The sequence below is a fragment of the Archocentrus centrarchus genome, unplaced genomic scaffold (genome assembly GCF_007364275.1).
Source record: "Archocentrus centrarchus isolate MPI-CPG fArcCen1 unplaced genomic scaffold, fArcCen1 scaffold_79_ctg1, whole genome shotgun sequence".
Classification (NCBI taxonomy): domain Eukaryota; kingdom Metazoa; phylum Chordata; class Actinopteri; order Cichliformes; family Cichlidae; genus Archocentrus; species Archocentrus centrarchus.
The window spans coordinates 250,478-264,710 of record NW_022060290.1 but is presented as its reverse complement, the minus strand read 5'-3'; the positions used below and the strand labels follow the sequence as shown (position 1 = coordinate 264,710).

General features: G+C 44.3%; 1 protein-coding gene across 3 annotated transcripts in view; it reads left to right on the top strand.

Moving 5' to 3' along the window:
• Nucleotides 1–275: 275 nt before the first annotated feature.
• The window catches only part of ncapd3 (non-SMC condensin II complex, subunit D3), a 43,926-nt gene continuing 29,968 nt past the window's right edge, over nt 276–14,233 (top strand). For 2 of the 3 annotated variants that reach the window (XM_030725827.1, XM_030725825.1), the window contains exons 1-4: nt 10,419–10,543; nt 12,407–12,576; nt 12,698–12,860; nt 13,953–14,119. In XM_030725827.1, coding sequence (XP_030581687.1) covers nt 10,492–10,543; nt 12,407–12,576; nt 12,698–12,860; nt 13,953–14,119 — 552 coding nt within the window. In that variant the 5' untranslated portion in view covers nt 10,419–10,491. Of the gene's footprint in view, nt 688–10,418; nt 10,544–12,406; nt 12,577–12,697; nt 12,861–13,952; nt 14,120–14,233 lie in introns of those variants that run through there. The other variant, XM_030725826.1, reaches the window with a different exon arrangement.

The window sequence follows — 14,233 nt, the reverse complement described above, 5'->3', positions numbered from 1 at the left end:
ACGCCGCAAAACACAGTGGTTATGCTGATCAGTCAAATTCTTACTTGCGACTGCCCTACACACAATTGAAATAAATATCTAAGTTAAAATAAAATAAAAGAACAAGTATATATAAAAATAAATAAATAATAAAGCAAGTGCAATATATACAGATGAAAAAAAAGGCAGGTAATCACAGTTTGATAATCAGTCAGTGGTTCAGTAGCCTGATGGCCTGTGGATAGAAACTGTTTTTCAGTTTAGTTGTTCCTGCTTTTACACTCCTGTGTGCCAGACGGCAGGCGTGTGAACAGTGTGTGCTGTGGGTGGGTGCTCTCTTTATTACCCAGGTATTATAAGTGTCCTGTAGTGATGGGAAGGCAGCTCCACAGATGAATTGTGCCACTTTGATGACAGGCTGGAGAGCCTTCTTGTGCTAAGTAGCGCCGTTTCCATACCACACTGTGATGGAGTTTGTCAGGATGCTCTCCACTGTGCATCTGTAAAAATTGCTGAGGAACTTGGAGGATAATCCAAATTTCCTCAGCTTCCTTAAGAAGAAGAGTCTCTGTTGAGCCTTCTGGATAATCTGCACTGTGTTGTAGGTCCAGGTGAGATCTTCACTGATGTGAGTGCCGAGGAATTTGAAGGTCTTCACCCTCTCCCGTTGATGGATAATGGAGCATGCTGGTCTCTTCTCTTCCTCAGGTCAGCAATAATCTCCTTAGTCTTCTCTGTATTTAAGGAGAGATTATTTTCCTGGCACCAGGACACCAGATGGGCCACCTCTTCCCTGTAAGCTGCTTCCTCTCTCTCTCTCTCTCTCTCTCTCTCTCTCTCTCTATATATATATATATATATATATATATATATATATATATATATATATCCCTCTGAACTCTATGCTGGCCATTTGTTGCCACTTCACTGTCTTTTTTTTAACCATTTTAACTGTGTTAATGCATATGGAATAAAATTTTACAAGGGTCTAGATTTCATACTGATTTTTTAATTTTCAACTTCAGCTACTGAAATATGTCAATAATGTAGTGTATACATTAAATTGTTCCTCTTGGCTCTATCGTGGCAACTTTTGGCCCATTGAAACCCATTAAAACTACATTTTTAAATCTCTTGTTATATGCAACATAAAAGCATGCATTTTGGGCACAACTGCTTTCATTCTAAACTCAAGACATGGAATTTGTAATTTTTAACAGTTTCTACCAGATTAGATAATTTATTAATTTTTGGCTGAGCAGGCAATTTTATGTAATATTCTTAGTTTCCAATGGGGCGTATCATGGCTTACTACACTCCAGTGGAGCAAATAAATCACACAATTTTGACATAGGAGTGATGTCACATAATTTTTTGTGTGTGTGCATGAAAATAATTATTCCTTTATGTGACATTCTAGCAGAAATATGTATTTGAAAGAGAGACTGAAATAGATTATGACCTCCTGACCTCCAGCTATTGAGCTTCGAGTGTCCCAGGTAAATTTGACTTTGATGCACATGTTCAAAGTACCTGCGGCTTTGTTCTTTTCATAAAAAAAAATGTCACACCCAAATATCTAACCTCCTTGCAGACTTCAAAGATGCAGTTGCACGGTAAGCAACAACAACCTCTGGCATTGTTTGTAAATCTGTCCCGGAGTTTGTGCAGGTGCAGCCAAGACTGCTGCTATAAGTAAGCTTAGCAGCCTCCAGGTCATTCTTTCTCTGGCAAGATGGCAAGAAGGTCATATTCACTGCGTCAAGCACTTGAATATGTAACGCGCTCAGACAGCGAAGATGAGGAGAAATCCCCCATACTTGAAGAAGAGACATCTTCTGAAGATGAGGACGCACCCTCAGAGGTTGACAGCATCAGCGCTGATGATGAAGAGTACCAGCCAGCGCCTGATTCGTCTTCTTCAGGGGGTGAGGACAACACAGACACAGCAGTGGGATCAGTGACACAGAGAGAGGAGCAGACGATTCAGTGGATGTCTCGTGATGGGAAAATTGTGTGGTTTCCCACTGCTGAGGAGACCCTGCACTATAATCCAGTACCCACTGGCCTCACCCCAGGGCCCACCCTGTATGCAATTGCCCGCATCAGCAACCTGCGGTCTGCCTTTGACCTGTTTATAACAGAAGGGATCATTCAGCTGCTGTGCACCCACACAAACCTGCACGGTAGGCGGACATGTGAGGATTGGAGGGATGTGGATGAAGTGGAGATGAGAGCCTACATAGGAATTCTGATTCTGGCTGGTGTCTACCGCTCGAGACATGAAGCAACCCGTGGCATGTGGGACAGCAAGACAGGACGACCCATATTTCGTGCCACAATGCCCCTCTACCGTTATACTCAGATCAGCGCGAACATCCGCTTTGATGACAGGCTGACCCGCCCAGGACGCTTCAGGGAGGATAAGCTCGCTGCATTTCGTATCCTGTGGGAAATGTGGGTTGCTCGTCTTCCCCTGTTGTTCAATCCAGGGGTTGACATGTGTGTCGATGAGCAGCTTGTTGCATTCAAAGGTCGTTGTGGATTTCGACAATATATGCCCAACAAGCCGGCAAAATACGGCATTAAAATCTGGATCACCTGCGATGTGGCAACCTCCTATGCCTGGAGGATGCAGATTTACACGGGAAAACCCCCCGGTACTTCCCGGGAAGTTAACCAGGGAAAGAGGGTCACACTCCAACTGACAGAGGGGCTCCAAGGACACACTGTCACATGCGACAACTTCTTCACTTCATTTTCCTTGGCAGAGGAACTCCTCAGAAGAAAACTGGCCCTAGTTGGCACAATCAGGAGAAACAAACCAGAGCTACCTCCCCAGCTCCTCCAGCTGCGACAGAGGAAGATTCTGTCATCTGTCTTTGCTTTCACCAAAACTACCACAGCAGTATCCTACATGCCCAAGCGAGGGAAGAATGTGATTCTATTGAGCACAAAGCACAGGCAACCAGTGGTCAGTGATGGGGAAAAAAGGAAGCCTGTGGCAATCCTGGACTACAACAGGTGCAAAGGGGGTGTGGATAACCTAGACAAGGTTGTTGGCACCTACAGTTGTCGAAGAAAGACCAGCCGCTGGCCACTGGCTCTCTTCTACAATGTCCTGGATGTCTCGGCATACAATGCCTTTGTCTTGTGGAAATCAGTCCATCCTGAGTGGGAGTCATCTAAACCGTACCAACGAAGGGTGTTCCTGGAAGAGCTGGGACACATGCTGGTGACCCCAGCAATTTCAAGACGGCCTTGTCCCCCACGCTCAGCAGCTGCTGCTGCAATTGTTGCTGGGATACAGCAGCCTGAGTCAGAGCGTGAACCACAGCCTGCCACCAAAATCAGAAGGTGTGAATTGTGCACCAAAAGGAGAAGAACGGCAATCACTTGCTCCAGCTGTGGAAAGCATGTCTGCAAGTTGTGGTTTGCACATCCTGCCACCCCTGATCATACACACACAGGCATTGAAACACATTTTTACAGCATTCTGTAAAAAAAACCCACCCAAAACAATAAAGGGCCATTTTTGGCCATGAACAAGCTGAGTGGGAGTTTTTATGTTTTTCCATTAGTACACAAAAATGTAATGATGCCTAAAAATCATTGATACTGCTAATAATTGACATACATTTAGCTGCAATGATAGTTAAAAAATAAATCAGGTTGCATGTGTTATTTGGTAAAAAAAATGTGATTTTCTAATTTTCTTATTTTATAAATCATTAGGATTATATGATATAACTGGGATTTAAAGGGTTAAAATTCTGAGTTTGAATGAAATTTTGGTTTTAATGACAAGGACTGATGCAACTTTTAAAAATCAAATTTTGAAAGTGAGAAAATTAGTTAAAAAATATTTATTTTAGAGCATTTTTAGAACACAAAAAGGAGGTGGCCATTTTTGGCCACGAACAAGCTGAGAGGGAGTTTTTAGGTTTTTTCATCACAGCGCAAAAAGTAATGATTCATAAAAATCAGTGTTACTGCTGATAATTGACATACATTTAGCTGCAATGAAGGTTAAAAAATAAATCAGGTTGCATGTGTTATTTGGTAAAAAAATATGTGATTTTCTAATTTTCTTATTTTATAAATCATTAGGATTATATGATATAACTGGGATTTAAAGGGTTAAAATTCTGAGTTTTAATGAAATTTTGGTTTTAATGACAAGGACTGATGCAACTTTTAAAAATCAAATTTTGAAAGTGAGAAAATTAGTTAAAAAATAATTATTTTAGAGCATTTTTAGAACACAAAAAGGAGGTGGCCATTTTTGGCCACGAACAAGCTGAGAGGGAGTTTTTAGGTTTTTTCATCACTGCGCAAAAAGTAATGATTCATAAAAATCAGTGTTACTGCTGATAATTGACATACATTTAGCTGCAATGAAGGTTAAAAAATAAATCAGGTTGCATGTGTTACTTGGTAAAAAATTTTAAATTTATAATTTTCTCATTTTATAAATGATTAGGACTATATGATATAACTGGGATTTAAAAGGTTAAAATTTAGAGTTTGAATCAAATTTTGGTTCTAATGACAAGGGCTCATTCAAATCTAAAAACTCAAGTTGTGAAAGTGTGAAAATTGCTTGAAAATTGTTCATTTTAGAACATTTTTAGAACATAAACACGAGGTGGCAATTTTTGGCCACGAACAAGCTGAAAGGAAGTTTCTTCAATTTTGCCTTCCCTGCAAAAAAATATTAATGCATAATAATCAGTGTTCGTATTAATCAGTTACATATCTCAGACTGTACTTTTGATAATACAAGAGAATTCCATAGCACTGCGAATATATGAAGTACTCAGTTTTGAGGTAATTTGCCAACGAGTGCATTGTCCAAACAAACTGGCATTTGAAGGGTTAATAAATAAAAAAGGAATGAAAATTTTATATTTATGTGAAGAACTGATGTTAGTTAAAAACGTTATGCAAAAAAAAAATCAAAAAACAAGAAAAATGTAAAAAATTATGCCCTCTTTTTGTTAGTGGCAATTTTTGGCCACGAACAAGCTGAAAGGGTGGTAAAAACGAACAAGTTCAGAGGGATATATATATATATATATATATATATATATATATATATATATATATATATATATATTAGGGCTGCATAAAACGATTATTTTAGTAATCGAGTATTCTATCGATTATTCCAGCGATTAATCGAGTAATCGGATAAGAAATACTTTTTTTATTAACAGTTTATCTGCATATTTTAACTTCCGTAATGCAGTTTCTCGCCATGTGAACAAACAGCGGTGAATGGAGCAGCTACAAAGTTCTCTATTCTTCACCTTAACACTTGCTGATCAGGTGCTTGATGAAGGACCTCCAGCTGTTTCACAGATTTAATGGTGGTTACTAAAAGAAAAAGCTGCTGTTTTGGACGCTGGAAAAACGTTTCCTTTTTCACTACTTGAGCTCACCGTCACAGCTTCGCCTCTTTGCGCTTGCGCAGTTAAAACCGCTGCCTGCTATGAGTGTTTTGAAAAACTAGTGGCTGCGGGAGCCATGGCGCATGTGTGAGTAATGGTGTAATGCTTTGTATTCACAAGCATTCTCGAAAATACTGTAGCGATTCTCTTAGTTATAAAGCGTGTTGATGTTGTGGGATTTCGGACTGTTCGGGAGGTTCGTGAAGGCAGCATGGAGAGAGAGAAAAAGACCGAGAGCTTGCCTGTGTGTGTTGTTGCTGTTCCGCTGTTGTAGTTGTGGTTGGCGTGGCTGTGGCCTACAGCAGCCGTTTTTCTGTTAATAAAGACGACCTTTGTTGTGAATATCGCCGACTTTGGAAGTGTGTTTACAACGTTACAATACGTTTCTACTGCAGGTCTATATTTAGTGGGGAGGGGGATAGACTGGCAGTAGTGAGGGACATATGGACACGTAGCTGCCAAGATTTAGATCATCCACAGCGGGAGGAGCTGTGGCAGGTGCTGCTGGAGTTCAAGGACATTTTTGCTCTGTCAGAAGACGAGGTAGGCTTGACTCACCTCCTGCAGCACGACATTGACACGGGAGATGCACGGCCTGTGAAGTCACGCCCTCGCCGCCTCCCCCTGGCGCATCAGGCTGCGGCTGATAGTGCGATCGGGGAGATGCTCAGGGCTGGCGTCACTGAACCCTCCGACAGCCCCTGGGCCTCGGGGGTTGTGATGGTTAAAAAGAAGAAGAGCCCCAAAATGAGATTCTGTGTCGATTTTAGGCCATTGAACAGTGTGACTAAGAAAGACTCATACCCGCTGCCCCGCATCGATGAGTGCCTGGATTTGGTTTCCGGCTCTTCCTGGTTCTCCTCCCTGGACCTGCGTAGCGGGTATTGGCAAGTGCCCCTCAGCCCCGCAGCCAGACCAAAGACTGCTTTCAGCACAGGCAGGGGGCTGTGGCAATTCCGTGTTCTCTGCTTCGGCCTATGCAATGCGCCGGCCACGTTTGAAAGGTTGATGGAAAAGGTGCTGGCCGATATCCCCCGACAGGAATGTTTGGTCTACTTGGACGACATCCTGGTCCACGGAAGTTCCTTCGAGGCAGCTCTGGCATCCCTGCGGCAGATTCTACAGCGGATAGCGGCAGCGGGCCTGAAACTCCACCCTGATAAGTGCTGCTTTATGAGGAAAGAGCTGGAGTTCCTGGGACACAAAATCGGGGGTGAGGGTATCAGTACGCTGGAGGAGAAAGTGCAGGCGGTGAAGGACTGGCCAACCCCCACAAACTTGAAGGACTTAAAGAGCTTCCTTGGTCTGGCGTCCTACTACAGGTGGTTTGTAAGGGGGTTCTCCTGTATTGCTGCGCCCCTGTTCCGCCTGCAGAAAAAGGATAGTGACTTTGACTGGTCAGCAGGATGTGAACAGGCTTTTGAGCGGCTGAAAAACACCCTAACAGAATCTCCCACCCTCGCCACCCCGGACCCCAGTCTGCCGTTTATTCTAGACACAGATGCCAGCGATGTCGGAATGGGGGCAGTGTTGAGCCAGGTGGGGCCAGCGGGGGAGAGAGTGGTGGCGTACTTTAGCAGAACCTTTAATAAGGCTGAACGACGCTACTGTGTGACGCGAAGGGAGCTCCTGGCCATAGTACGGGCAATAAGTCACTTCAGGTACTACCTTTGTGGCCTGCCCTTCACTGTCCGGTCAGACCATTCAGCCTTGCAGTGGCTAATGGCGTTTAAGGAGCCAGAGGGGCAGATTGCACGCTGGCTGGAGGAATTAGCGCCATACGTCTTCGAAGTGAAGTACCGAGCAGGGGCTCACCACGCCAACGCAGATGCCATGTCCCGCCGCCCCTGTGCTCCAGCTGGTTGCCGGTACTGCGAAAAGCGGGAAGCCCGGGAGGAGGAGCTCCGGGCTGGGGGAGAGCATGATTCCGGGTGTAGCGGAGGTGAGCTGGCCTGCAGAGTGGCACAGGTGATTGACCCGCTCGAGTGGAGAGCGCAACAGGAGCAGGATGTTGACCTCCGGCCAGTGCTACAATGGGTGGAGTCTGGTCAAAGACCGCAGTGGAGCGGAGTGGCTGGATACTCACCTGCAACTAAAGGACTGTTTGTGAAATTTTCAGCTCTCCGAGTAAAGGACGGAGTGCTGCAGAGAGCCTGGAAGGAGCCAGCTACGGTGGTGGTCCCCATGGCCCTGAGGGAGGCAGTTTTGAAGGCCTCCCACGGAACCGCCGGGGTGGGGCATTTTGGAGTTTCCAAAACCCTTCGGCGGCTCCGGCAGAGTTTCTACTGGGGGCAGCTCAGGAGGGATGTTGAGGACTTTTGCCGCCGGTGTGACCTCTGTGCAGCGCACAAGGGTCCCTCAGACCAGTCCCGGGCCCAGCTACAGCAGTTAGCAGTGGGAGCCCCGATGGAGAGAGTAGCAGTGGACGTGATGGGGCCTTTTCCACGCACAGACAGAGGAAACCGTTATGTCTTAGTTGCCATGGACTACTTCACAAAATGGCCGGAGGCATATGCCATACCCGACCAGGAGGCGGAGACGGTGGTCGACAGGCTGGTGGAGGGCATGTTTGCCAGGTTCAGGATGGCAGAAACCATTCACAGTGACCAGGGAAGGAACTTTGAGTCGGCTGTTTTCTCTGTCATGTGTGAGCGCTTAGGGATGCGAAAGACCCGGAAGACACCATTACACCCGCAGAGTGATGGGCTCGTCGAGCGCTTCAACAGGACCCTGGCGAAACAGCTGGCCATCCTCACTGCAGAGCACCAGCGTGATTGGGACATGCATCTCCCCCTTGTTTTGTTGGCGTATAGGTCCGCTGTGCAGGATTCCACCTTGTGTACGCCTGCCCTGCTCATGCTGGGGCGAGAGCTACGGACGCCAGCGGAGATGGCACTGGGGAGGCCTCCGGACGCTCCGGTAGTCGTACCGGGTCCGGAATACGCCAGGAGACTGCAGGACCGGCTGGAGTCGGCCCATGCTTTTGCCGTGATCAGCTGGAGAAAGCGGGAATGAGACAGAAAAGGAATTATGACTTGAGGGTAAAAGGGAAAGACTTCAGGGCCGGTGACTTTGTGTGGGTGTACAGCCCGAGGAGGAAGAAAGGCCGGTGCCCTAAGCTGGACTGCCACTGGGTGGGGCCTTGTGTAGTGGTAGAGAAGCTGGGGGAAGTGGTGTACAGGGTTCAGCTGCCGACTAGGGGGAGACGAGTGGCCCTTCATAGAGACAGGCTGGCTCCATATAAGGGTGATGGGCGCCCAGTCCAGTCAACCCCCCTGAGAAATGAAACAGCCACAGCCCCAGACTCACTGACTGTGCCCCCTTCTACTGCCCCACAGCTTCCTCCACTTTTGCACCCCATCCTAGATCAAAAGCAGGGTGCTGCAGGACAGCAGACACAGCCCCAAGTGTCGTCTACAAGGGGGCTGCAGAGGCAGAGAAGACCCCCAGGTCACCTCAGAGACTTTGTACGGGATCCCTCGGGGCGAGGGATTTAGTGAGGGGGGGCAATGTAGCGATTCTCTTAGTTAGAGAGCGTGTTGATGTTGTGGGATTTCGGACTGTTCGGGAGGTTCGTGAAGGCAGCATGGAGAGAGAGAAAAAGACCGAGAGCTTGCCTGTGTGTGTTGTTGCTGTTCCGCTGTTGTAGTTGTGGTTGGCGTGGCTGTGGCCTACAGCAGCCGTTTTTCTGGTAATAAAGACGACCTTTGTTGTGAATATCGCCGACTTTGGAAGTGTGTTTACAACGTTACAATACGTTTCTACTGCAGGTCTATATTTAGTCACTAATAAGGGATTAAAGTATAAAAAATATTTTGAAGGAGCCCCTCGGTCCTGGGGGGCGGGCCTTCCGGTACCGAACCATCGCTAGTGCTAATGGCCCGCGCTCGCTAGCAAACCAGTTCTGGTAGCTACAGCTGAAGTAAAGACAAAAATAGCAGCTGAAATTCTCAGCGAGCACAACACACACAGACACACAGAGAGCAGTGGAGGCGTGGAAATGCATGTCAGCGACAGTTGCCACCCGTCCCGTAAAGTACGGAACACGGCATGTTACGGAGCCGTATTCCACGGAGTCCCGTAACATACGGGGTTCTGTATTTTACGAGACAGGTGGCAACTCTAGTGATGATCCACTCTGTGTTAAATGAAATCCATCGCAGCGACGGAGAGCTTTTTAGAATGTGTGCTTGTGTATACGTGAGTGATTCACACTCCAGTCCAGTAGGTGGCGGTAATGCAGTTCTATGTTGGTTTGCCAGCCCCCAATAAACCCACAAAAAAACGTCAGCACTAATGCTGCTAATGCTAGTGAGGAGCGCCGCTTACACCGAGACAGCTGAGCGCTGCAGAGTTTAAACGAAGCATCGACACAGTAAATTTGTGTCGATAAATTTTTAGAATCGATTTAATCGAGTTAATCGATGAATCGTTGCAGCCCTAATATATATATATATATATATATATATATATATATATATATATATATATATATATATATATATATATATATATATATATTATATGTGCACATCATTATTTCTCACTTGAGACTATTTGAATTTAGTATTAGTCATACTAAAATTGTTATGGTGTAGCACCACAAATGCTAGTTTTAACTTCAGTAAAAAGGTTAGCTGAGATGAACTAATTAATTAACTGACTGACTAGTCAGTATACTGTAAATAGTCCGGCCTGTTAAGGTTCAACACACAGGCACATCATGTACATTGTATATAGTGTTATTATTAGTAGTATTAAGGTTAATCTTGTTTGTTGATTTTATATATATATATATATATTCTTTTCTTAATAGTGTGAATTATTATATTTTTATTTATATTTATAATAACTGCGGCTGCTGTTACACCCAAATTTCCCCTCTGTGGGACAATAAAGGCTGTTTCTTCTTCTTCTTCTTCTTCGACTATTCCAGACCAGAAGATGGCAGTACTGAACGCTGACAGACTTATCTGGGAAAAGAAAAGAAGACAAAGGCGTTTACTGCGCATGTGTGAAGGTTTTATTTTCGGGCGGGCGGATTCAAAACATCAATAAGATGGAGTTGATATCTGCGCTGCAGTTTCTTCGATTAAATGATGTAACGGAAGGTAAAACTGTTTTGCCTGTTTTATATTACCATGGATTATGCATGGATATGTAGATATGCATATATTGATCATCTGCTTATATTGATCAAAGCTGGATTTACGGCGCCTTGGCTGGCTGTCAAAATTGGCTGCTAATGGAGCTATTCCCTGGGTTATCTGACCTGAGGGTACATGACGAGGCGAGAATAATGGATGAGCGAGCTGTATCGATCTTAATGCCAGGGGTTTCTGTGTCACAAAGTGGCTTTTTTAACCTGGCAAAATCGCCGTGGTAGCTTGTGCTTAACACATGATCTGGGCGGTATCAGGTCATGTTCAGAGTTTCGGTTTAAAGTCGGGTGGAAGCGCCTCGTTTTCACTGAGTCTTTTATTTAGCGTATGTTTTAGGTGCAGTGTAGATTCTCTGCTGGGGTGATACATTTTATATGTACAGTTTGTTAAGTCGGACCTTCCTTACGTCACAAATGAAGCTCAGCTGTAGTCACAATAGTGCAACTGCTGTATTGTCGCTGGAAGTTGCATGCATTCGTTTGGTGATGTAGAAAATGTGTTTTTTGTACTTGATAAAAATCTGATACCAAACCTCTTACATTTCTGGAGTTGCAGCTACAGAACACACACACGAGAATATAACATAGAAAATTTATTTCACTTTGCTCTGCAGACAAACTTCAGATATTTGAAAGTGTGCTTTGGTAAGCTATGGGGCACTTAGTTTTAATGTATCCAGTTTAAAGTTTCAGAGCTTCAGTGTGCAGCCGCCGTCTAAGAAATTGCAGCCTTAAGCTTTTATTTGCAACAGTGTTCCCATTTTATTGTTTTTTATTTTATTTATATATTTTATCACTATTTTACAGTTATCATCTGATAACGTCTCTGATTGGAGTAGGCTGTACTCAAAGGGATCATTTTGCGTGGAAAAGTGATGTGACACGTGAAACGTCCCATTTTACGTGAACGCGCAGAGACTGAGGCTGACAGCCCAGCATTATTTTAGCCCACTGTTATGATACCAGTTATCTCCAACTGGGGTTTTAGGTTTTGTTAAGCCAGCTAATGCAAAGAAGGTCTGGCTGTGTTCCTGGTATAACCCTCTGTTTGTGGGAGAACGGCTCTGAAACCCAGACACCCAAAAGGAAACACAAAGACTTTATAGGTGAATGGTTGAAAGCCAGCAGTTATTTCACTGAGACTGAACTGCCTCAGCCTCAGGGTGTGCTTTACAAGCTGAAAAAAAGATGCAATTATAAGCACTGTTTTCTGCAGAGTTGATTTTTAGCTATGCTTAAAGGTGTTGGAGACATGTTCATCATGTACATCAGCTCTTCTGACTTTTTAAAGAGAAAACAAACAACAATTTAGAGTAAATAATAAAAACATTTTTATATGATAGCTTTCCTGAAATAGTTTAAAAGTGAGAATATTTGCTCACGATGTTGGTTTTTAGTCAGAGGTCCTCAAAGAAGTTATCCCATCTCATCCCACAGTTAATCGTTTTTTTTTCTAAAATGGGCCAAGCTGATTTTTTGTGAAATAAAGGTCAGCAAGATCGCATCAGCAACATCTTTTGTTTGTTTTCCTCCATTAAAAAACATCATGTTTATTCTACATTATTTTACTCCATGTTTTCTCCTGGTCCATCACACCCTTTGTGCAGCGCTCCTCTGATCTACCAGAGGGCTAAAGCAGCTTCAGACAGGACAAACTGAGGGCCTGCACCAAGGCCTGGTATATGATTAACAGGGATTATATTTTATTTTGGAGCATGCACAGATAGTCTAGTAGAGTCCAATAATCAAAGCTGGCTAAACTATCTCACAGAAAATGCTTCTATAGTGCTCCTTTTGTTTTTGTGATTTCCAGCCTGGGTGGACACAGTGTGGGACTTAGAGTTCACTGAAAGAAAACCACTTGATGACGCTATAGAAGAAGAACTCACAGCCAGTGATGAGAAGTCTTTCAGAGCCCTGTACCAGTGTTTACTGGCCCATGCTGATGACCATCAGTCTGTAGGCAGCGATGGTGCTTCACAGGTAAACTCATTTGTTTTTGTGGCTCTTTGAAATGCTGGTAAAGTCTAAAGTCTTTCTGAAGTGTCTGCTTCACCATCTGAAGAAGCAGTCAGCACTGACTGTCTCCCATGTTGCATTGCAGAGCATCTGGGTGGTTCTGGGGGAGAGCGGCACATCAGTTAAGTCTCTGGTGGCTGTGCTGTCCTCCTTTATCCTGGCAGCAAAGTCCAAAGGAGCCAACGTCCATCAGAGGGTGAACAGCCTGTCTGCAGCCTCACTGTACCTGCTGCTGCTGAGAATTCCAGGTGAGGAAAGCTGAAATGGAAGGTCTATGATTACTTTCTGTATGACACAAAAAATATATATTTATTTTTTGAACTATGAAAACTTTGACTAAATCATTTTTACTGCTTGCTGACTGAATTATAACGTATTATATTTGCAGGTGTTTAGTAAAACCTTTATTTTCAATGAATGTCTATCCTGATGTATCTGGTTTATTATCAGCATTCAGTTCAAAGGCCTACATCTGTGATGGTGTAGGGGTGCATTAGTGCCTGTGGAATTGGCAGCTTGCACATCTGGAAAGGCCCGATCAATGCTGGAAAGTATACGCAGGATTTAGATCAACATGTCCAAAAGGCGTCTTTTCAGGGATTGTTTTGCAGCAAGACTAAACTGCATATAACATCTATTACAGAGAAGTTACAATGCCACCATCTACACCATCCTTCCCACTCCACATCAGCAGTACTTAATATTTAGACATTAATATTTCCCCCAGGCTGTTCATCTATTTGTTAACACCAATATCTAATCAATCACATGGCAGACACTCAGTTCAATTTTATTTACATTGTGCCAAATCACCGCCTCAAGGTGCTTATATTGTAAGGTAAATACAGAGAACGCCCCAACAATCACCCGACCAATTAGAAATGCCTCCAGGAATGTGGACATGGTCAGGATGTCCTGCTGCAGTTCAAAGTGAGCATCAGAACAGACAATAAAGGTGATTTAAATCACTTTGAATGTGGCACAGTTGTTAGGACCAGAGGGAGAGTGTTTCTGAAACTGCTGATCTGTTGACATTTCCAGCACAATCATTTTTAGGCTTTACAGCAATCGGTTCAAAAAAGAGAAAATATCCAGTAAGTGGCAGTTCTCTGGTGAAAAGGTCAGAGGTCAGAGGAGCATGGTCAGCCTGCTTTGAACTGATAGGAAGGTAAATATAACTGCTTGTTAAGGTACGCAGAAAAGCAGCTCTGAAGGCACAACTTGTCAAACTTTGAAGATGATGAGCCAGAGCAGCAGAAGATCACTCAGCCAAGAACAGGAAACTGAGGCTACAGTTTAAATGTGTGTGTGTGTGTGTTCCTCTCTATTACTGCTTTCAGGGAGCATTGGCAACAAGGTTTTTCATGAGGTTTTGTTGGACACGTGTTTGGACCTGACTTCTCACTGCTGGCCTCAGGACTCTGGAAAGAAACGCAAGAAGGACATCCTGAAGAGTTCCCAGTCAGAGGGAAAACGCTCCAAACCACAAAGAAAAGACACTGCAGAGGTACAGTCCTGCCCACTGGACCCTGTAATGTGATGGCAGAATGGTGACTGTGATTTAATAACTACTTTCATCTAACATGTTGAATTAGTTTTGTTCAGATTTTGTCTGCCTGAA